The 22,889-nt window shown below is 37.1% G+C and overlaps 1 protein-coding gene across 2 annotated transcripts in view; it reads left to right on the forward strand.

Annotated features, from left to right (window-relative positions):
* LOC126373269 (cytosolic carboxypeptidase 1-like) overlaps nt 1-22,889 on the forward strand; it is an 86,468-nt gene that overhangs the window by 1,946 nt on the left and 61,633 nt on the right. For both annotated transcript variants that reach the window (XM_050019335.1, XM_050019344.1), the window contains exon 2: nt 63-197. In XM_050019335.1, the coding sequence (XP_049875292.1) occupies nt 71-197 (127 nt within the window). In that variant the 5' untranslated portion in view covers nt 63-70. The remainder of the gene's footprint in view (nt 1-62; nt 198-22,889) is intronic.

Genomic DNA, 22,889 nt, shown 5'->3' on the forward strand with positions numbered 1-22,889 from the left:
CTGTTTCCTAATAAAACAATCTCTATATAAATACTTACATGAAGAATTGTTTCCTTTTGCAGCGTACCGCATGGCGGACGAATCAGCGGCTGACTGTCTGTTCGAGCGGCTGCGGCTGCATCAACAGCGCGCGCCGGACTCCACGGAGGTGGCGCGGGCCATCACCGCGCGGATCAACTCGCGCCTCACCTCACATGGTGAGCTATTCTTTACACTAGTAATTCTCTAAGCTGACGTCACATGGCGAGTTGTACTAGTAGTACCAGAGAGTGAGGACTGCATCAACAGCGCGCGCTGGACTCCACAAAGGTGGCGTGGACCATCACCGCACTTCGCCTCACATGGTGAGCTTTTCCTTACACTAGTAGTATTCTAGAGTGATGACACTTGGTGAGTTGTTCCTCATACTAGTAGTATCACAGAGTAAGGACTTCATCAACAGCGCGCGTACACCACCGCGTGGATTAACTCGCACCTCACCTCACATGGTGAGCTTTTCCTTACACTACTATTACTCTAGGGTGATTTCACATAGCGAGTTATTCGTTATACTAGTAGTACCAGAGAGTAAGGACTGCATCAACAGCGCGCTGGACTCCACAAAGGTGGCGCGGGCCATCACCGCACCTCTCCTCAAATGTTGAGCTGTTCCTTACACTAGAGTGATGTCACGTGGCGAGTTGTTTCTTACTAGTAGTATCATAGAGTAAGGACTTCATCAACAGCGCGCGTACACCACCGCGCGGAATAACTTGCCCCTCACCTCACATGGTGAGTTGTTGTATACTAGTAGAATAGGAGTGACTCTATGACATAGAGATGGCATCTGATGAACCAACTGAGTGACTCACTAATAAATGCTAGTTCTGCAATCCTCCGAGAATTAAACAATTTCGAACCCTACTGGATAAAACGTCTAAAATCGACGTCTAAATTCGATTGGTTTACGTTTACCGAAACAAGTCTATATAGCCTATATAGTAGCATCTGTATTGAAAATTCGAACGGATTCTAGTACTGTCATAACAATAGCTTGTTGACAACAGCTAAAGCAGAATAACTTCGGTACAGAAATACCGGTGTTGCACAATCGACGTACGCGCAACAATGTCTGGTTCGGTGGGCAGTAACCTATTTAGCCAGTAAATCCACCGTGATTAACTAAACATGACGACAATACGTGTACATACACATACTCACGCCTGTAGGCCCTAATGGAATGGACCTTAACCAGGGTTTTCCCAATCGTTCAACCGGTCAATTGATCCACTCAGACTTTTCTCTTTCGCTATACTAATCTGAAAAGGGAAAAGAAATCCTGTTGGACTGATTTTTTATCATAATCGGCTACGGCGACTTTTGATACGAAGTCACGAATTATTTTTTATTTTTTTAATCTATAAATTAATCTGTCCTTCGAGAAAAGGTTGAGAAAAAGAATATGTAAGTGACTCGTGTACAAATAAAATGATATGATTTTGATTTTGCATTAAAAAGAGAATGAAATGTTGCGCTCTCACACGAGCTTGATATCAAATAAAATTCAACCTTGTTCAAAATCTTTTACATTATTAATAGCCAAGTACTAAATGTCATTGCACTCTTGTATTTTTCAACAAGTTGAAAATCAATACTGTAGGGAGTTCTACCCTAATATTTATAGACTAAAGCACTACTAGTATTTACTATTTTTTAGTCTGTGACTACAGTAGATAGGTACGTCAGTAAATAATGCTATCGAAAGGAAAATTGCTCGCTTTTACTGTACTGAACAAAGATGTCACATAAACGTCATGTTTTCACGAAACCTTTCGAGTGACTTTATTTAACTTGGAAACGTTGTTCGCTGCCCCTAAGCAACAACAAGCTACAACTCAAAGTGAATAAGTATCTTTATTTTCGGCAAAATTTAGGTACTTCATCATTGTTATAGCTTCAGTTTTTTGTGCACATGACAACATCTCTGCTTACAAGGTTTTTTTGACGTGGCTTACTGGCGACTTGAACGATTTTTTTATAGCACTTATCCGTGCATAGGGAAACTCACAAAGAAAATATAAGAAAAGAAATCTGACTCGGAAGGGGTTTGAACTCTCAGCTCTTGTCAAGCCGAGACGAGCGCGTTAACTAGGGATCACAAAGTAATTTTTGTGATATTTCCCCACATGAGATTCGAACCCAGGACCTCCGGATCGTGAGCCTAACGCTCAACTTAAATACATTTAAAAACATTTATTATTTTTTTGCAATACATTTATAAATGTTGTAAATGTATTTACACGTGAATGCTACTATCTCCTGACAATTGACATTCACTGCCTACACTAACTGGACTATACCTTACAGTCTTCTTCTATCGTGTGGATTGAGAGGTACATTACCAACCTCATCAACCCTGGTGTCAGGGTTATTATTGAGCCGCCAAAGGCACCTTACAGTTTATAAGTGATACAGTATTAGATAGATTATTTTCAGCTTCGTATGTTTACGAGGTAATAATAAGGTCGTTAAGAGAATCGTTAAATTATATCTTCCGATGCATTACATCCTATAAATTGGCTATATACAGGGTGTTAGTGACATCGTAACGAAAACTTTGAGGGGTGGTTCAGACCATGATTCTGAGTTGATATCAAGTAGAAATTTCCGTCGCAAAAGTATGGATTGGAAAATAATTAAAAAGAAAAGAAAAAAATTCATGAATTTTTTTACACGAAATTCCACTTGATATCAACTCAGAATCATGGTCTGAACCATCCCCCTCAGTATTCGTTACGGTGTCACTAACACCCATACCTACTTATATGGCTACCGTATGTACTTGTACGGGGTGTAAGTGTCATCGTAACGAATACTGAGAGGGATGATTCATCTGATTATTCTGAGTTAATATCAAGTGGAATTTTCCATCGCAAAAGTATAGAATTGAAAGTAATTTAAGTAAACTAAAAAAAAATCATGAATTTTGCGACGGAAAATTCCACTTGATTTTAACTCAGAATCATGGTCTGAAACAACCCCCTCAGTATTCGTTACGATGTTACTAACACCCAGTATAAAAAGTTTCGCCACTTGTTCATATAAAATCACGTCTTATCCCTATCAATCAAAGTATCAGACAAAACAAGTCATCAAAATATTCACTTTAAACTTGAACAATCACAATTGTGAGTGTCGTTAACTGATAAAGCGTTTCATACCTTACCTTTAGCTATTCGCATTATGAATAAAGAAGATAACTATTTGTGTATATCCTCCGCCAACTCGCAGTGGAGCAGCTGGAGTATGCTCCATACCCCTTCCGGTTGATTGAGAGGAGGCCTGTGCCTAGCGGTGGGACGTAAGGCTGTCTATGTCATATAGGCTGTCACTTAATGCCTACATTTCCGGACACAATAGTTAAAAAAAATTGGATTTTAAAAGGACATTCAGTCTTACGATTTTAAACGTAACAATAGTAAAACTGACATTCCATTTGACCTAACCTTTTTTTTTTATAACGAAGGGGGAATCCTCATGGATACCTCGTCGCCCGGGGTAGCAACGAGGTTATGTCAGACTCTTACCGACTAAAACCCCTCCGATGGCACTCTGCTGTGCATGTCAGGGAGCTCCGGGATCTCTGTCGAACGCACCGGTGCGTCCCCTCGCACTTGCTTTTATTAAAGCGCATCCCGGGGTAGAGACCCCTACGCCATCCCAGTTTTACAGCAATGCGAGCCGCCCACCTAACCTAGCCCAACCCTTCGTGTAAATGCTTTTTGAACTACCATGAATGGTATCAAGACGATTGTAATTATTACTAATATTTCTCATACTGATGAAGAAGAAAATCTTTCAACGACTGAAGTTGGAATAAAGGTCACTGACCGACAGGAAATAACACTAAAAAATTGACGATAAAAAACATCTCCAACGCTTTTAATAAAACAAGTAAGTGATAACAGTAAATAACACAATAAACAAAAACCTCTCAGCTTGTAGTTCGTGTCATTCACTTCCGAATGGACGCGAGCTAATTGATGTTGTGAGAACACCAATATCAGCAGAAGTACTGGCTTCAGTCCAAACAGCTTTGACAGTAACTCTTGCTAATGCCCTGGACAACATAATGATAATTGACTTATGTTCTATGAGGGCTGGCGACGTCTGCACGTCTAATAATTCATCGTTCCTATCATGCTAGATAATATTACTATAAGTACATAGATATATACAACATAGATATAAAGTCACGCTGGTAAACCGTAATGGTCAAAACCACTAATCACCAGAAGACAATTTGCAAACTCTTTAAAAAAAAGAAAATTAAAAGAAAGAAAAAAGTTTTTTAGAAAGTCCTATCTATACTTATAATAAATCTGTAGAGAGGTCAATTCTGTACATTAAATATTTTTTCAAAATAACTATCAGGGGGTGATAAGTGATCGATACTGATGCCAAAAATGCAATCAGTAAAATTTTTGTCTGTCTGTCTGTCTGTCTGTCTGTCTGTCTGTCTGTCTGTCTGTCTGTATGTTCCTTATAGAAACAAAAACTACTGGACGGATTTTAATGAAACTTGGTACAATTATTCTTCACACTCCTGGACAGGTTATAGTATACTTTTCATCACGCTACAATCAATAGGAGCAGAGTAGTGAAGGGAAATCCTTTTGTATGAAAAATCTAAACCACTCAAGTTAGACGTTTGAAATTTGTTATGCAGGTACCTTAGGTAACGTAGAGGTGCATTAAGAAAGGAATTCCCGAAATTCTTACGAGAACGGGAATTAGCGGGAAAATCCTTTTGTATGAAAAATCTAAACCATTCAAGTTAGATGTTTGAAATTTGTCATGCAGGTACCTTCGATACCGTAGAGGTGCACTAAGAAAGGAATTCCCGAAATTCCCACGGGAACTGGAATTAGCGGAAAAATCCTTTTGTATGAAAAATCCAAACCACTCAAGTTAGACGTTTGAAATTTGGCATGCAAGTACCATAGATACCTTAGAGGTATACTAAGAAAGGAATTCCCGAAATTCCCACGGGAACGGGAATTAGCGGGAAAATCCTTTTGTATGAAAAATCCAAACCACTCAAGTTAGACTTTTGAAATTTGGCATGCAGATACCTTAGGTACCGTAGAAGTGCACTAAGAAAGGAATTCCCAAAATTCCTACGAGAACGGGAATTAGCGGGAAAATCCTTTTGTATGAAAAATCTAAACCACTCAAGTTAGACGTTTGAAATTGGTCATGCAGGTATCTTAGGTACCGTGGAGGTGCACTAAGAAAGGAATTCCCGAAATTCCCACGGAGATGGGAATTAACGGGAAAATCCTTTTGTATGAAAAATCTAAACCATTAAAGTTAGATGTTTGAAATTTGGCACGCAGGTACCTTAGATACCGTAGAGATGTACTAAGAAAGGAATTCCCGAAATTCCCACTGGAACGGGAATTAGCGGGAAATACCTTTTGTATGAAAAATCCAAACCACTCAAGTTAGACTTTTGAAATTTGGCATGCAGATACCTTAGGTACCATAGAAGTGCACTAAGAAAGGAATTCCCGAAATTCCTACGAGAACGGGAATTAGCGGGAAAATCCTTTTGTATGAAAAATCTAAACCACTCAAGTTAGACGTTTGAAATTTGTCATGCAGGTATCTTAGGTACCGTGGAGGTGCACTAAGAAAGGAATTCCCGAAATTCCCACGGAGATGGGAATTAACGGGAAAATCCTTTTGTATGAAAAATCTAAACCATTAAAGTTAGATGTTTGAAATTTGGCACGCAGGTACCTTAGATGCCGTAGAGATGTACTAAGAAAGGAATTCTCGAAATTTCCACGGGAACGGGAATTAGCGGGAAAATCCTTTTGTATGAAAAACCTAAACCACTCAAGTTAGACGTTTGAAATTTGGCATGCAGGTACTTTAGTAAACTTAAAGCTTAGTTGCAACAGGATATTACAAAATTCCCACGGGAACGGTAGTTAGCGGGAAAAAACATTTGTATGAAAATTCAAATCTAAATAAAAGGAGAAACTGACTGACTCAGTAACTGACATATCAACGCATAGCCTGAACGGCTAAACGTAGGCATTTGAAATTTGGAAGGGACATAGCTTAGGTACCGTAGAGGTGCACTAAGAAAGGAATTCCCGGAATTCCCACGGGAAAGGAAATTAGCGGGAAAATCCTTTTGTATGAAAAATCTAAACCGCTTAAGTTAGACGCTTGAAATTTGGCATGCAGGTACCTTAGTTAACTTAAAGCTTAATTGCAACAGGATATTGCAAAATTCCCACGGAAACGGGAGTTAGCGGGAAAAAAACATTTGTATGAAAAAATCGAAACCGCGTAAGATAGATGTTTTCAATTAAATTATTTATTGAATTCCATGTAGTACAATGGGGTGTTACATAGGCATAGGAACTAAAACATGGACCCTGTAGGGCACAGCAACGTTGAAGGGAAGAGAGGAAGTGTGTATTAAAATTAAAACTCAATGAACAATCAATTAAAAAAAAATCAATTCAATCAATTGATTCAGTCTAGCATGCATGCATACCTTAGTAAATATAAAGTTTATTTTTGGCTGTATTTTGAAAAATGGGAGTTATTGGGAAAAAAAATGTATGAAAAAATCTAAACTGCATAAGTTAGATGCTTGAAATTTGATATGCACTCCCACGCACACAAAGATCTCTCTCTTATATAACACGCCACGCGGACGAAGTCGCGGGCAAAAGCTAGTAAAAAATAAAAAAATAAAAGTCGTTTTTTTCGGACAAAGTCCTATGAATTATTATCCCGTAGCATTAACATTAATAAATTCACTTGCCTTCGACTTAACACGTTCGAGCGAGACAGAGCGCCAAGACGACCATACAAATCGTGTTTGTTACGTCACTAAGTCTGACGACGACGAGAGGGTTTGTGCTTGACTATATGCCACTCAGTTCAGGACAATCATAATGTAAAATGTTATGCTATAGAATTACGTATTTATGTCTTATTGTGATATATTGGCGCGATTGTAAAGAAATCGTTAAAAAAATACGAGAAAGCTCACGTGTCCGTTTGAACTGATTTTACTCTCTCGGCTCTTGACGTTTTGTCCCGGAACGTGTTAAATTTTAACTTATTTATTTATATACTTTCCAATTTTTTTATAATAAGTAAATAAATAAAAAATGTTTACACAAACGCAAGACACTTAAACATACATATGAAGAAAACAATACAAATACTTCTTCCAATAGAACTGTGGTTAAAGCAAACACCTTCCTGCTACAACATCAAAAAGCAGTTATTCTTCTTAGTACCCATGAAACTCTAGTTACCCTGAAAGACAATAAATTATTTAATATGAAAAAAGTATAAGTACTTATTTATTACGTTCTCTGCGGACAGCTAACCAAAATGTTTGGTTTTGCGTAATACTAGAGCGAAGTTTGTGCCAAATGTTTCAAGCCGAGTAGGACGGAAAGATGTGGGTCGTTTGCTTTCATAAGTGACTTCATTCATCATCATCGCTTTGTTTTAGTTTGCCGTTGCAATGTCTTTTAATTGCCTCTTCATTTAGATGCTAAAAAAATAAGTATGTAGTCGTTTTACAAGTGTTTGGCGACTCAGTAGTAACCTTGACAATTCATACGGGAAAGGAAGAAGATTTAGATGCCTTTCGTTTTAGGGTGAATATCAAAATGTGTCAAGTTTGGTGGCGACTGTCATATATTTTTTTGCGACTGTGAAAAGTTGGGGAAATTGGGAAAATTGGGAATTGAAAAATTCCTTTTTCATGTCGGAACCGAGGATCCTTTTGGATCTTTTTCATGTCGGAACCCAATTTTTCACGTAAAAATAATATGAAATTTCGCCACCAAACTTGAAATTTTGAGATTCACCCTTTAGTGATTTTTATAAGGTATAAGCTACCCACTTTCACTTACTCTACTAAGCTTCAACCGTAATTAATTCCTTTCTGTATTCGCTTTTCCGTACAGTACGGTAACAAATATAAAATATATAAGATGTTTTACAGCATTCATTGTCATTATACATTATTTTAGAACCCGTTATTATGTGCTTTAATTATTCATTGTCATTGTCGAAAACCAAAAATAGTACTTATTGGTGCTAATTTCAATACACACAAAATAAAATTAAGCGTTGTCTGCAGGAATCGGGGCAATTGTAAACCTGAAGTTACTTATATCAACGATATTAGGTATTGTAAACAACCTAAACTTATATAATAACTTATACAAATAATCAAAATTAAATCCAAAAGACTTGAATCCATTAGAACTACCCTAATATTAAACGCTTTATTTACCCAGAAAATGCGTAATGTTTATCAAATAGCGCAAAATTTGGCACTGGCAATAGTGCTGAATAATATACGGTTTCCTCATAAAGCTGATAACAAAGTTACTCCTTACAACTTGCGGTAAGTTGTTGCGTGTCGGTCGTAATCTGGCAGGCATTGAGGAACACTCAAAAAGTTTTTTTTCAACCGTACAATCATTTCCGGAACTTCTTTATTGATATTTACTGACAAACTTCTTTATTTTTAAATTATGTTCCATCGTTTATACCCTAATTTTCGGCAAAGTTATTTTTATTTAATGTGCATATTCTATTTTTATAACATTACTTATGTTTCTTGCGTAATTTTAAGACTTTACTCCTAACGTAAGCTTGTCAAACTGAGAGCTTGACACATTTTTTATTGTTAACAATTTTTTAGACAATTTTTATTTTATACACGAAAGGTGGGATATTCTTTGTTAAGTACATAATTGAACAAATATTTATACGATGTTATGCATTATGATATATTTTTTTTATCTAGCCTCGTAATCGAAATTCAATCAAAATTCTTACACCTAGAGTAAACAGAAAAAACACTAAACCTTCGTCTCAAGCTAAAGGACAGTACAGTTTTAGGTTTTTAGTGTTTTTAACTTTTTTATTTCAGTATTATGCAACATAAAATGTTTATACACAGAAAGTAGGAGTCAAAATAGCTGAAATACACCAAACCACCGTAAATTATACGATACACAATCTAGTCGCTTTATTTACTGTAGCGGGGCTCTGATTTATGTCCGTGACTGTGTTGGGTATTGTACTTTCCTACCAATTGTGCCCCGCCCTTAATTTCTGCATGATTATTATTGATGACTATAAAAGTATTGTAACTGGTACCGCACTAGCTAATTTTGTGTTGAATCGCATTTTTAGTTCCCCTTCTTCACGAAAAAAAGTTTAACCAAAAATACACATAAAGTTGATAGAAGATGCCTGAAATATTGCAGCACGGTCATATTGTTTCTCTCATAAAGAAACTCAAAATTTGGACTCTCAAATTAAAACAATATGATTTTAAAATTTCAGAGACTAAGTCAACATACATAAGCAAGATATATTATCAACTCTAAAAGACAGCACAAAGAAAACAAGAGTTCAATTCAAAGACTTTCCTAAAAGTGAACCTCACAAGTTTATTGTCTTCATGTCTGTCTATATAACCCCTCAAGCTGCTATTACCTGCATGCACATTGTTAAAGGACTCATTGCACATTGCGTGCTAACTGATGTTAAACAGTTGATTGACGATTAAATGGGGAGTGCTGTGTAGGGTGCGAAAATACGCGCCGGACGTCGCGTCGTGACGTAGCACGCCAAACAAAATGTATAGCGTCGCGTGACTTGAGTTGATTGAATAAAACCCTTTAATACATGACTTATTTTCACTTTCGTGCCCCTTATTACACGGAAATGGGTAAGCTGCCGTAAATGTTATTTCGTTGCACCAAAATAGACTAAAATTTACATGCGACAAAAATATGTCTGCAAAAAGGCACACATGTTCTTATTTCGACATTTTGTTTTTGTGTGAGACCATAACGATCTATTAAAAGGGTTCTCATTCATCACAGTTACTTAAAAATACACTTTTTCAACACACGTCTCCTGCTTTCATCTTACGTCTTCCGTTTTTCAACAAAATTAGCTTTCGCTTCACTAATTGTCCCTTTTACACGATCTCTGCCGCCATCTTTGCTTGTTGATTATGTGTCCTATTCTCGTGGAATTTGGGTATGTGTCTATCTAGATCCAGGGTATCATTTACTGCAGCGATATCGCGTGTTAAACGCCAATATAATCGCAGTTGGTGCATTGGGCCTCGGCCAAGCGCCGCGGATCGCGCGAAGTGTTACCATTAATTTATTCCAAGGTATCGGGAACTACTTATTATTATTTGGACAGTTTGGTACTGTCAGTACCAGGGTGATTTTGTACCCCTATTTCCTAAAGTATCAAGTTAATTTTAACTTTATTGAAAGACATAGCTGTAGCACGGACAACACTTATAATTGATTGACTATCATTAGTTTTCAAAACTACTCTTCATTTATATGTTAGATTTAGATGCTAATGCTGATCCCTTTTCACCATGAGGTTCATCCTAATCTATTTTAGGACTTTGTATCAACAATGGTAGCAAGTTGTTTTAGATTATCTGTGGCTCTGCCCACCCATTAAGAATCACAATCGTAACCGTTGGCGTTAACAGAAGTATGGTTGATACTTCAAGTATCATGAAGATACAAAAATACTTTTCACATTATACAATTTACATATCTACTTTGTCTTTGTGTCTTACACATTCGTACATTTTTTTTCCACTAATGAGTTAGTAAAAAAAAAACATCCAACTTCTTAGTAGAGTTGCCAGAGCAATACCGAGTGTGACAAACCCACTCGTTTTTTCAATTAAAATATAATTTTATTCGCATGAAGCGACTACAGGGAAGTGATTTTGCGTAAAACTTAAAAATAATGTCTGAAAGACTATTATTCGGGGCTATTTTAGTGAAATGTTTTTGTAAGATGCGTTGTTTAATGCATTTAATCTCCTGTGTAAAATGGAATGTCTCGCCGGCTAGACGGCAAAGTCGTAAAAAGGTCGAACTACTGTAGAATTGGACGGAAAATACACTCAGATATGTCGGTAGCCAAATTATCATTTTACTCGAGCATATTGCTTATAAAAGCAATACAGGAGCAGGTGCATGACAATTGTATATTGCCCATGTAGCCTATTCACTCCGCAAATTAAAGTAAACAGATTTATGTATACTAGATAAACAGACTCATTGATATATTGTTTAAAATTCTAATTCTAACCTAATCTCATTTTAATTCTAATCTAACAGCAAGACAATTAGGCTATATTTCTAAAACAGTGCGGTGCGTTTGAAATGAAAAGCATGTCTTCTGAACATAAACATTCGAAATCAAAGAATAGGAATCATGAGGCAATTCAGCTTCGAGCACTATTCAACTCTGAAATCGATTACCAGTTCGGCGGAAGTCTTCAGTCTACAAGGCTACACTTTCCCTACTCCATTGTATAAGTGCCTACTTATACATAAACAGTCTACATATGTCCTACTGCTGGGCATAAGCCTCCCCACAATCAACCTGGGGGGAGGGGGTGGTTATGGGTCTTTATCAGACAACCAGGTGACTCAGGTCTGATGATTTTCGACAGTGTCCCCATCGGGAATCGAACCCGGATCTTAAAATCGTGAGCCCAATGGTAGACACTAGACCACTAGACGGCAATTAGAGGCAAGTACTTACATCCAAGACATCCAAGACACTAACTCTCGTTCTACATTCCGCTTCATCATCTTTAAAACATATACCTAATCGAATGTTCGGAATTCAACCAATAGCAAGCATTATGAAGAGGGTCAGTAGAGTTCAAACGAAACCAACTCTGCTGCTCATACTTCAAAGTTTTGCTGCTTTTCTCACATCACTAATTTAAGAGCCAAGCTCTTGTCGGTGTAGCATTCCATGCTAATTTTTATGGGAAAAATAGGGCAGTGGTTTCCCTCTTGCCGTCCACCCCGCAGTACTCTGCGGCGAGTGTGATGGCGCCCAGAGTAGTCTATTTCAAAGCCTTACTAGGACTCCTATCTTCCGCCTCTGAATAGTACTGACGGACTGGTGCCCTCTGTCAGGTTCCAGAATACAATCCGTGTCATTACACGCCTCTTCCATCCTCCATTGCCGTACCGATGGCTCCCATCTCGGCCTCTGGAACCGTTGAGGTCTTCACCCGCTACTTTACTGACAGTTCAAAATCACCAAGCTCAAAAAGGTTCTCTTATTTTGTTTATCCTAGTACACTAGCAATTTGTCCGGCGATTTTTCAGCAATTTCACGGCGAGGCGAGATCGCGGCGTGCATGTCGCTAATGTGAACGTCGGACAAATCGCTAGTGTGAACAGGCCCTCCATAACTTGCAGAAGGAAGGCAATGATCTGATGTACTACTACAGGCTACGGTATAGTGACTATGATGACTACTTTTAATTGTACTACAGGGATTTTTTTACCTGAAGGCTTCGACCTCCTTACGAGCTCTATTCAACAAGCTCATCAAGTAAAGCAAATGCAATTTAACCTATTTCCCCTTCAAGCCGCCGGTATACCTTGTCTTCGTTCAGGCATCAATTTTCCACTCACATCCATAATTACATTAATCTACTCTACAACATGGAAGCGTGGCAATTAAAGTTGAGTTTACACGAGTGATCTATTTGTAGATGGTTTAAATCAAGAGCGCCTTGACATTGGTCCGCTCGCATGCTTGGTTGCGCGTGCGCTACTTCCGATGCCAATGCTTATGAATGTAAGGGACATTTCTGGAGTACAAAAGTGTACTTGAATATGTGAAGTGATAGCTTCCTTAGCACGCTTGGATCTTGATCCAATTGTTGATGGCTGCATGCAATGTTTATGCTTTTATGAATTAGTACTAACTTCTCGAAGAAAAAAGTAAGTACTTATCGCGAATTTGCTTCAAACTTTTACTTTTTCGCACTTTAAATGCTCCAAGTAACCATACATCCTTCAAAAGTTGTGGCTTGTGAATCTTAATCCACTCAGCGACAACTATTGACAGCGTCTGTCCCCACTGCAAGGGTGACTCTATCAACGTGGACGCGACAAATAACGCCGAGTTCGCGCGAGAACAGCTGTTCGATTTCCCAATCGTGTTGGCATCTTTCGGAGGACGTCCTTCTGTTTACAAGTTTGCGACATAATTCAGTGGAAATGGTAAATCAAAGACTTCAGTGTTTCGATTATAATTCATTCGAACCCCTTCACTAAAGTTGTGTTTCTATCGTAAATATAGATTGTGACGAGACAAGCGTTTGTGCAAGAATTTCGTTGCCAAAACTGATAACAAATCTAACTGAAGACATATTTGACTAATGGTGGTTGAGAAACTGATATTCCATGTACAACTGAAGATAATTAATACTTATAAATATGTTATCATCTTCACATCAAACCTGTGAAATCTTCGGGCAGGCGGACCCTGTGAAGAATGGGATAACGCTGGAGATGATGATAAAGTTTTCATCAAAATAATAAATATCGTCACTGGAAAGGCAAAATTACGTAAGCGCCAAAATAGGTATTTTGGGTTTTTTATATATTCGGAATCAGCGTTTCATTCTGCGTCGATCTGTCTGGGTAGCATTGCGATACGAGCACTTTTTTGGCGCTTACGTAAATTTGAAAATAGTTGACTTTTTTCAATTCCAGTTTCTTAAACGACAAGATTTTGGTGTTTTTTTCGTGACTGGTGTATAAGTAATATTGTGGTCCTATATAATAACTACATATTAACTTTAAGTAAATTTGGCATTCTATAGTTTGAAAAGTATCATTTTATTAGTAATTTTGGACTACTGAAAATAAAAAATAGACTATGTATAAGTCATTTTTATTTACAGCTTTTAAAATAAGTAAGGCGTATAAGAAAAAAATGTCTTAGCATGTTTAAGCAGTGAATGGCGAATAAGTAATTTTGACTTACAGTATTTAGAATAAGTAAGGCGTGTACGTAAATTTGCCTTCGCATTTTTATGCTGTTATTAAGCAAGTTTGTGGGCTAGCAGTAAGTTTCCCAGGAAGTTATTTTTTAACAATAGATCTAAAAGTAAAACTATTTTAGAATTGATTTTATAATTTATTAGCGACCCGGCTTCGCTCGGATGCAATGCTGAGGAAAAATGAAATTATTTACGACATCACATTAAAATCCTCAAAAATAACAGTATTTCTACACTATTTATTGGATGTTATTATACATACCTATAAACTTTCCTCTTGAATCACTCTATCTACTAAAGAAAATTGCATCAAAATCCGTTGCGCAATTTTAAAGATTTAAGCGTACATAGGGATATAGGGACAGAAAAAGCGACTTTGTTATACTTTTTAAGTTCTGTCGTTTGCATATTTAGCGCCAATTTTGAATTGAGAACTCTAAATTCAAATTTGTTGGAATTTCGAATATCAAAACAATTGAAAGCATTAGGATTAATGCAATTGTTTAGTCACAGCGTTGGTTTGAATCTGTCAGATCATGTCCGAAAATGAATCTTACAAAGAAAAATTTTCTATAACTTTCGAAGAGGCCTACTGCGACTTCAGTGTTTCAAACAGTTAAAATCTCTATTCCACGATGAAGTGCCATGTCTGCGAGCCATCGAACGCTGGTATTTAGAATTCGAGCGTGGATATCCGCCTTCACTGAAGATAATATCGTTGCTGTGAGACAACTAATCCTCAAAAATCGTCATGTGACATACCGAGAATAGAGGCGTTATTAGGCATTTCAGGGACAACCATTTAAACGATATTGAATGAGGCACTTGGTGTGAGAAAACTAGTTTGCCGTTGCATCCCGCATTTTCTGACGATCATAAGGTAGCCCGCGTCAGATGGTGTAAGAAAACTCTTCAGAGGTTCAACCGAGGAGAGTCAAATCACGTGTATGGCATCATCAGTGGTGACGAATCTTGGATTTATGCTATTATCCTGATTCCAAACAACAATCCACAGTTTGGGTCTTCCAAAACGAGTCAAAGCCGACTAAAGTTGTTCGCTCTCGAAGCACTTCAAAGAAGATGGTGGCTACCTTCGTGGAGAAAATCGGTCATGTTGCGACAATTGCACTTGAAGATCGTAGGACGGTTAATGCAGATTGGTATACCACAATTTGTTTACCACAAGTCATCGCCGAACTTCGAAAATCTAACCCAAAGCGACGCATGATGATGCGCAGGAGTGCAGGATGCTGCACCATGACAACGCAAGCTCACACACCGCTCGTCAAACGATTATTTGAAGCAGGAAAACGTAGAAATTCTTGACCATCCTCCATACAGTCCTGACCTAAGCTCCAATGATTTCTTTACATTTCCTAAAATTAAAAAAGAAACTCTTCGCGGTCAAAGGTTCCAGTGCGATGAAGAAGCGGCCAACGCTTTCAAGTCAGCCATTTTGAACACTTCTACTTTGGAGTGGAATAAATGTTAAATAATACCTGGTTCGAGCGAATGGAAAAGTGTATTAAACTTCGTAGTAAATACTCTTAAAAACAATAAGGGGAATTATTGAGGAATTAAAAAGACTTGACCCTTCCAGAGACTTGACTCGACTTAGAGCCACGTATGCTTGTCCTAATTCAAACAATTTTGAGCCCAAATATACTACTGCATGGTCGACTGTGCTGCCCTGCATATGTTATGTTATGTTAGTGGGCTCTGTTTTCCGCATTTAGACTCTAAGGTGGCCCATTATGCGTGTAATTGTTGACTACGTAAGCCAACCTATCTCCTTCCAGAAGCTCAGAAGCCTCCTGGGGATTTCACAGGCTTCGCGGAGCGACCCCACCCAGCGATCCACTGTGCTGCCCTGCATATTATGGACGGTGGATGACAATGACAAAATTAAGGGCAACATCCTTCTTTCAGTCATTTTGTAATATCGTCCATCTTGGATTTGAAATTTTGACATAATGACAGTATTCTACTAGTGTAGTCCTATCTTTGATACCCATATTGAGGGGGTTGTGGAAAAATATGTAATCCCCCATTAAGTACCGGCTGCTATCTTAGATTTATAATGTTATTGATTTTATTATATTGTATTGACATCGGAATTAAAGGTGCGTACCAAATTTCAGATCAATCTGACAACAGGAAGGTACTTAAATTGCAATATCTAATTTTGATACAAATATACCGTAAGGGTTTAGCTAAATAAAACCGTTTAACCCTTTCACGGACAGAGACCATGGGTCATTGGTGGTTCATAATAGGTAGTATGGCACTTTGGAATCGGAACGTCCGTATACGTTCTGTCTTTGAAAGTGTTAAAAAGAAACTTTTACAAACAGATAACGGGTTGTACGCTATTATTTATATTTTATGAAACTTTATTTCTGGCACTTCAGTATTTTAATAGCCATTTTTATAAATCAATTGAAGTAATAAGTAGTTTAAAGAGGTATTAAGAATAATTATTTGTCTCTTACGTCTTTTTACCCATGTAAGATATTACAAAAACTTACTTTAAAGAATTTTTGGTGAACTGACATAATCAATCGATCACTTTGTAGGCAATTTTTACATAATGAGAGCAGATGTGTAAAAGTCGTTACAGTAACTTTTACTCCGCTAACATTACAGTATTATTATATTTAAAGAAATATTGTCGTTCTCGTATGCATTGTCGTAAGAGCTGTAAGTAATTTTGCTTCCAAATAATATTTTAACCAGATGGCGGTTAAGTAAATTTGCTTTACTGTAAACTGAAGTCATTTTTACGTAAGCGCCACTATATCCTAAAATAGCAATCCAACAGTTATAATATGTATTGCTGGACATAGAAAATTAAAAAACAATGTAACCTTACTTTGACATCATCTAAATTGGATAATTGGGTAAAAAGTTATGATAAAAAAACGAAAAAATGAAACTTTAAACGGCTTTTTCTCGAAATGGCCTTTTGGCGCTTACGTAATTTTGCCTTTCCAGTGACGATATATACTTACATACGCCGAAAGACAATCAATACTTGGTTGAACGGCCTCCGTGGTCCAGTGGTTGAGCGTTGGGCTCACGATCCGGAGGCCCCGGGTTCGAATCTCGGTGGGGACATGTCACAAAAATCACTTTGTGATCCCTTGTTTGGTTAGGACATTACAGGGTGATCACCTGATTGTCCGAAAGTAAAATGATCCGTGCTTCGGAAAGCACGTTAAGCCGTTGGTCCCAGTCACTACTTACTGATGTAAGTATGTAGTCGTTACATGAGTCATGTCAGGGGCCTTTGGCGGATCAATAATAACCCTGACACCAGGGTTGATGAGGTTGGTATTCCACCTCACAACCTCAAGAAGAAGACTTGGTCGAACTAATGGAAAGCGCTGAGAGTTCCGGTAAATTAAACTAAAGACAATAAGCCTGGATATAAAAGGTCCTCATTAGTGCGATGTATCGAAATAGAGCCCTTAACTTCCCCCTCCCCCCCCCCCTGTCCTGAAAAGTACTCATTAAAGCCATCCGAGGCAGGTATACAAAAAGTGATGTCAAATAAATATTTTTATGTGTTATATACACATCAAAAATATGAAGATAAATTATAATTTAGCCGATCGAAATGAAAAAGACCTTGGAACTGTTTAGTTCTACTGAAATCACTTCAGTTGATTCAAACTGAAAGATTCTAAAATTGTTTTATGATTTGATTTAATCTTGTTTTTAAATTTATTTTGCTTGGCTACTACCACGACTATAGTTAACACCAATAAATCCGGTCAATAATTAATGCATTCTGAGACTAATTTACGAGAAGTCACGAAAAAAAAATATCACTATGTGTTCACGCCAACGTGAACGCACCATAATATTGAAAAACGGCAACCCCGATGACGTTCCGGTCCCGGTCCCGGTCTTCTTTCAATTCACTCTCTACCTATCTCCGCGTCACGCACGTAACGACCAACTATCGCGTACGCGCACAACACAAAAATGTAACCATTATCAAGACAATAAACAATCCCCCTCAAGACGAAGGTTTCATTGAAGCAATCCTATCTGCTAAACATCTACAACACAACAAACAATAACCCCACACCGGAGCTACTGCAGCGCCGACACTATGCACCATTAGCTCCAATTACTACTTTTATACAGCTTTTACTCATTTTTTTTGCCAAATGATGTCTAGACTAATTGAACTAGATAATTTAGAACCTAATAAATGCTGATCTGGTTGAGAAATTATATTTCGTGTTATATAAAAATAGCAACTGTTTACACAACTAACTGTGACACTTACATTAAAAAAGTTTACCCATATATCTAACTGAATCGGCGTGAGTGGAGAAATGTGGAGGAAGCAAGAGAAGTATGTCAGGCTCGAAGCAAATGGAATTTGATAGTCTCTGCTTACCCCGGTGGGAAAATAGGCGTGAATTTATATAAATCTGTTCTGATGGAAAGATAAAAACCAACCATTATCGCTATGTATATCTTTTACGATTAAAACCTGTCATGTACGACTATAGTACGTATATATTGTTAGATAGAAAAGAATCAATCGACCTAATATCGACTGATACATGACTAAGCTAATGATAATGATCGTCACAACACTAGCTTACATACTTTGACAGATCTAATTCTTACCGCGCATTGAGACTATTGTAAAATATTATCTTATTGATATAATCGCTTATTATACTGAACTATTCATTCTGTTTAATAATACATACTTATTTCCATTTATTTTGGTTCGATTCTGACATACTTCTCTTGCTCTCTGCAGATCAAGACTCACGAGTGCATATATTATTATTATGTGCTGATCTTCTACTTATCGTGTGGGTTATGAGTTGGATTACCAATCCCATCAACCCTGGTGTCAGTGTATGTGCTGATAGGTTATCAGCTTAAAATATATACTTACACGTTTACCCATTTTGACTTTTATCCGGATAGGTAGGCCTACAGAATCCCATTTGTGTTACTGCATCATCTAATTTTATGTTCTTTTTCTTGCATATTTTGTACTTACATTCTATATTTACATATTTGTGCCAATAAACAGATCGAATCATACAACATACATGTAGGAAAGTGAGTAGAATGAATCGTAAGATTGATAAGAAAGTAAAAAAGAATACTATGGAAGAATAATAAATGGGGGTTTGGTTGTTTATGCTATGAATTTAAAAATGGTTGTCTATGATTATTGGCGGAGTGTAAAGGTGCTTTTGTTTTTTGTAAAAAAGGAGAAAATAAATGAAGTGAAGACAAATAAAATATCCTTTTTAATTCCATATCTCACATACATACATAAACATAAAAATAAACATAGTGATAGTCAAAAGAGAGCGATATATATAATATTAGTGCATCTGTAGCGATGTGATGAATTGTAAACAAACTAATTAACAAATTGTAAACAACTAATTCAACTATAGATTGACAAATATATCGTCATTATACAGATTCCAAATGATCAATTCAAAGCTAATCAATAATGAAACACGCATTAAGGAAGTATTATGCTTCCGATGGTAATTGAACTGAAGCCAAACTGTGGATTCTGTGTCCCCTTTGGTATTTTGAATCTGGTCTTTATTAGGTTTATTATCCGGATTGCTGTTATAAAACGCTCACAATCAATCAGTAGTAATAAAATTCTCACTTTATGTACTTATAAAAAAACATTGAACTTTCAAATTATCTATACTTGCGTGACAACTACAAATGATTACGGAATTGTAGCCTTAAACTGGAAAAAAATTGACAAACAAAAAAATTAAAGGATGTAAAGTAATGAAGATGCCAGGTATTGCAAATGTTCATATAGATATTTCTCTAAAGCAATTTAATTGGACAGAGTTCCAAATTAAAACTATAAGTAATGATACAACATAACATAAGCGGCCTATGAACAACCCACTACACCAACAAAACACGTTTTTAATCTTTGTTTGAAACTATTTTCCATTTTACCCTTTTTTTTAGCCTTTTTACCTCATAAAATACAATATTAACAGCTAAAATAAATAAAAAAAAAATAAAAAATAAAATAAAATATCTTTATTTCGGACATTAATCCATATATTGTTAGTACAGTGACTTACAAACGAGGTTAGTAAATTAATCTAAAGTCAAAGTGAAAAGTTTTTATCGTTGAGCAATGTCACGGGCATATTCTGAGTTACGATAAAACAACGATATAACTAATCCGCTTCCTGCCTTCTGTTCATAATTATGACCAACATGTGGTTCATAAATATGCATCAACTATTTTGAGTCTGTTGTACGTCTGTCATGCCAATCTAGATTTTAGAGATGATTTTTATTATTTATTTGGCACCGCATGACAGGAACATGTTTACAAGTTGCTCTGGCATTGTCGCCAATGTTATGATTCGTGTTACTAGTTATTACGCATCGTAAGAGTGCTATTACAGTAACGATTTGTAAACGTAGACGTCGTCAAGTGAATAAAGTATATTTACTTCAACATATTGATTTGAAGACATAAATATAACTCATATAGGTACATACAACTCGGAAGAACGGCAGAGCGGATTTTCAACCACTGCTTCATTGCTAATTTGCGGAGAAGCACGTAAACTCGGATTTGTAAAAGTTCGTTTCCTTAACTAATCTGACAATGATCTACGAAACAATTAAACTTCATGCATCATTGGTGATTCTGATGCTTTTTTTTATTTTTTAAGATAAAACCACACCAACACCACCATCAAGACTTACAGCACTCTTGACCCTGCTTTTCTTCAAAGCATCCCGAATACCCAGGCCAACATCACAGTATATTCACCTAGGCCTTTCTCTTCCAAATCCACTGATACTTATATTCGCCTATTAAATCGTCTATCCGCCCTTATTCCACTCTAAATAGGGTTGGCACAACAAGCATCCATTCTCTCTGTCATCCATACTCTCTGTCAGTTGTCTTCTCAGGACCCAAACTTTTCCTTACGTATCCTTCTTCATACAATACATCCACACTTTCTTGTGTCGTCACATTTATACTCATCACTTTTCTTGTAATATGCTTTTCATCCTTCCTCATCATGTTGTTGCTCCTCAACTTCTTTATTTCTAATCTTGTCCATTCTGGTCACACCTCCATCTCCTTTGTTATCCAACACTTGGAACTATACAACACAACAGGTCTTTCGACCGCCTTATAAATTCTCCCTTCCAGCTTCAAGGACATTTGCGGGTTTCATGTCGTCCCTGAGACCTGTCGCCCTTTCATCCAACACTTGGAACTATACAACACAACAGGTCTTTCGACCGCCTTATAAATTCTCCCTTCCAGCTTCAAGGACATTTGCGGGTTTCATGTCGTCCCTGAGACCTGTCGCCATTTCATCCAACACTTGGAACCATACAACACAACAGGTCTTACAACCGTCTTATAAATCCTCCCTTTCAGCGTCAGCGACATTAGCGGGTTTCACGTGGTCCGTGAGACCTGTCGCCATTTCATCCATCCCACATGTATTCTGTTCCTCGCGTCGTTTTGGATCAATGATCCGATTTACCTGAAATCAAAGCGGACTGGTAGGGATAAAACTGGACGTCTCCAATTTATTCGACTCTTTGGAGCCGTAAGATATATAAAAAGTATTATGGCGACAACACGTCTTTTCTTGTTGTAAAGACAATAATGCCTCAGTCACGACTTCTAAAATAATACCTATTTTGAACACTGTTGCTGTTCTGTTACCATGGCGTCAATGTTTTCCAGAAACCCAGCGTATAATTGTAGATGAGACTGTGTGCCGCGCGCGCCGGTCGTGACGTAAGCGCGTTCCCCACTGGCGCTGCGCCAACGCACTCGCGACCCGGGCAGTATCTCATTGTCAATAGTAGCGTCTATACCTAGTAGACTGGTTGATGTGTAATGCTTATAAACAAAACAGTTTTAGGGGTGACAAAGGGATATTTTCACTTATAACCAAAACAATGATAGGTACGAACTTAAGTAAAGATCTTGTTCAGTAGGGACTAAAATAAATCCAAGATTTCAATCAGCTAAAAAGCTCATCGAGAAAAACATACATTAAAACTTTACACATTCAGAAGTCAAACACGACAAAACATTTGACAATATCGGCACAATATCGTGGTCGTAAAATCAAATTGTTACTGGATTCGCAACTATATTTAACAGCATTATGATACGATCGCAACAATGAAGCATAAATCATTGCCGCTGCTAAATCCACTGCACATAAACAACAATAAGTACACTAGCTTCCGCAATATCGTCGAATGTAAAATAACCCCAATACAGTTGAAGTTTCAATAATACAGAAAAGGGCAACGTGATAAAAGTCATCACACTTAAAGGAAGATCAAGTGATAGTTAACATTAATGTTGTGAACAAGAAAGCTCGTTAAATACATCTTTATCCCATAATATACAGGGTGTTAGTGACAACGTACCGAATATTGAGGGGGATGATTCAGATCATAATTCTGAGTTTGAGTATCAAGAAGAATTTTCCGTCGCAAAATTAATGATTTTTTTTTTGCTGTAGAAAACATAATGCCTCAGTCACGACTCCTCAAAAAGTAAAGACGTTGTTTAGTAGGTACTGCCTAGCTGATGTTTCGACTTCGAATAATATCCTTAAAATAAATCCAAGATTTCAAGCAGCTAAAAATTCCACTTGATATTAACTCAGAAATTCATAATCATGTACAGAATCATACCCCTCAGTATTCGTTACCATGTCACTTACACCCCGTACACTTGTATAGTCCGTTCAAAAATGATCTTCATAAAAGGTAAACAAACCTGTTACTACAAAGAATGTTCGAATTTCACCTAAACTACGCAAAGTATTCTTCTAATAACATCCGTAGCACTCAATAAATGTATGATTTCTTAGCTCAATGTGAAATTAACGTAAAATAATTATTTAAAACACATTTTTTCATGTAAAAACAA

This window comes from Pectinophora gossypiella, chromosome 2 (genome assembly GCF_024362695.1).
Source record: "Pectinophora gossypiella chromosome 2, ilPecGoss1.1, whole genome shotgun sequence".
NCBI lineage: Eukaryota > Metazoa > Arthropoda > Insecta > Lepidoptera > Gelechiidae > Pectinophora > Pectinophora gossypiella.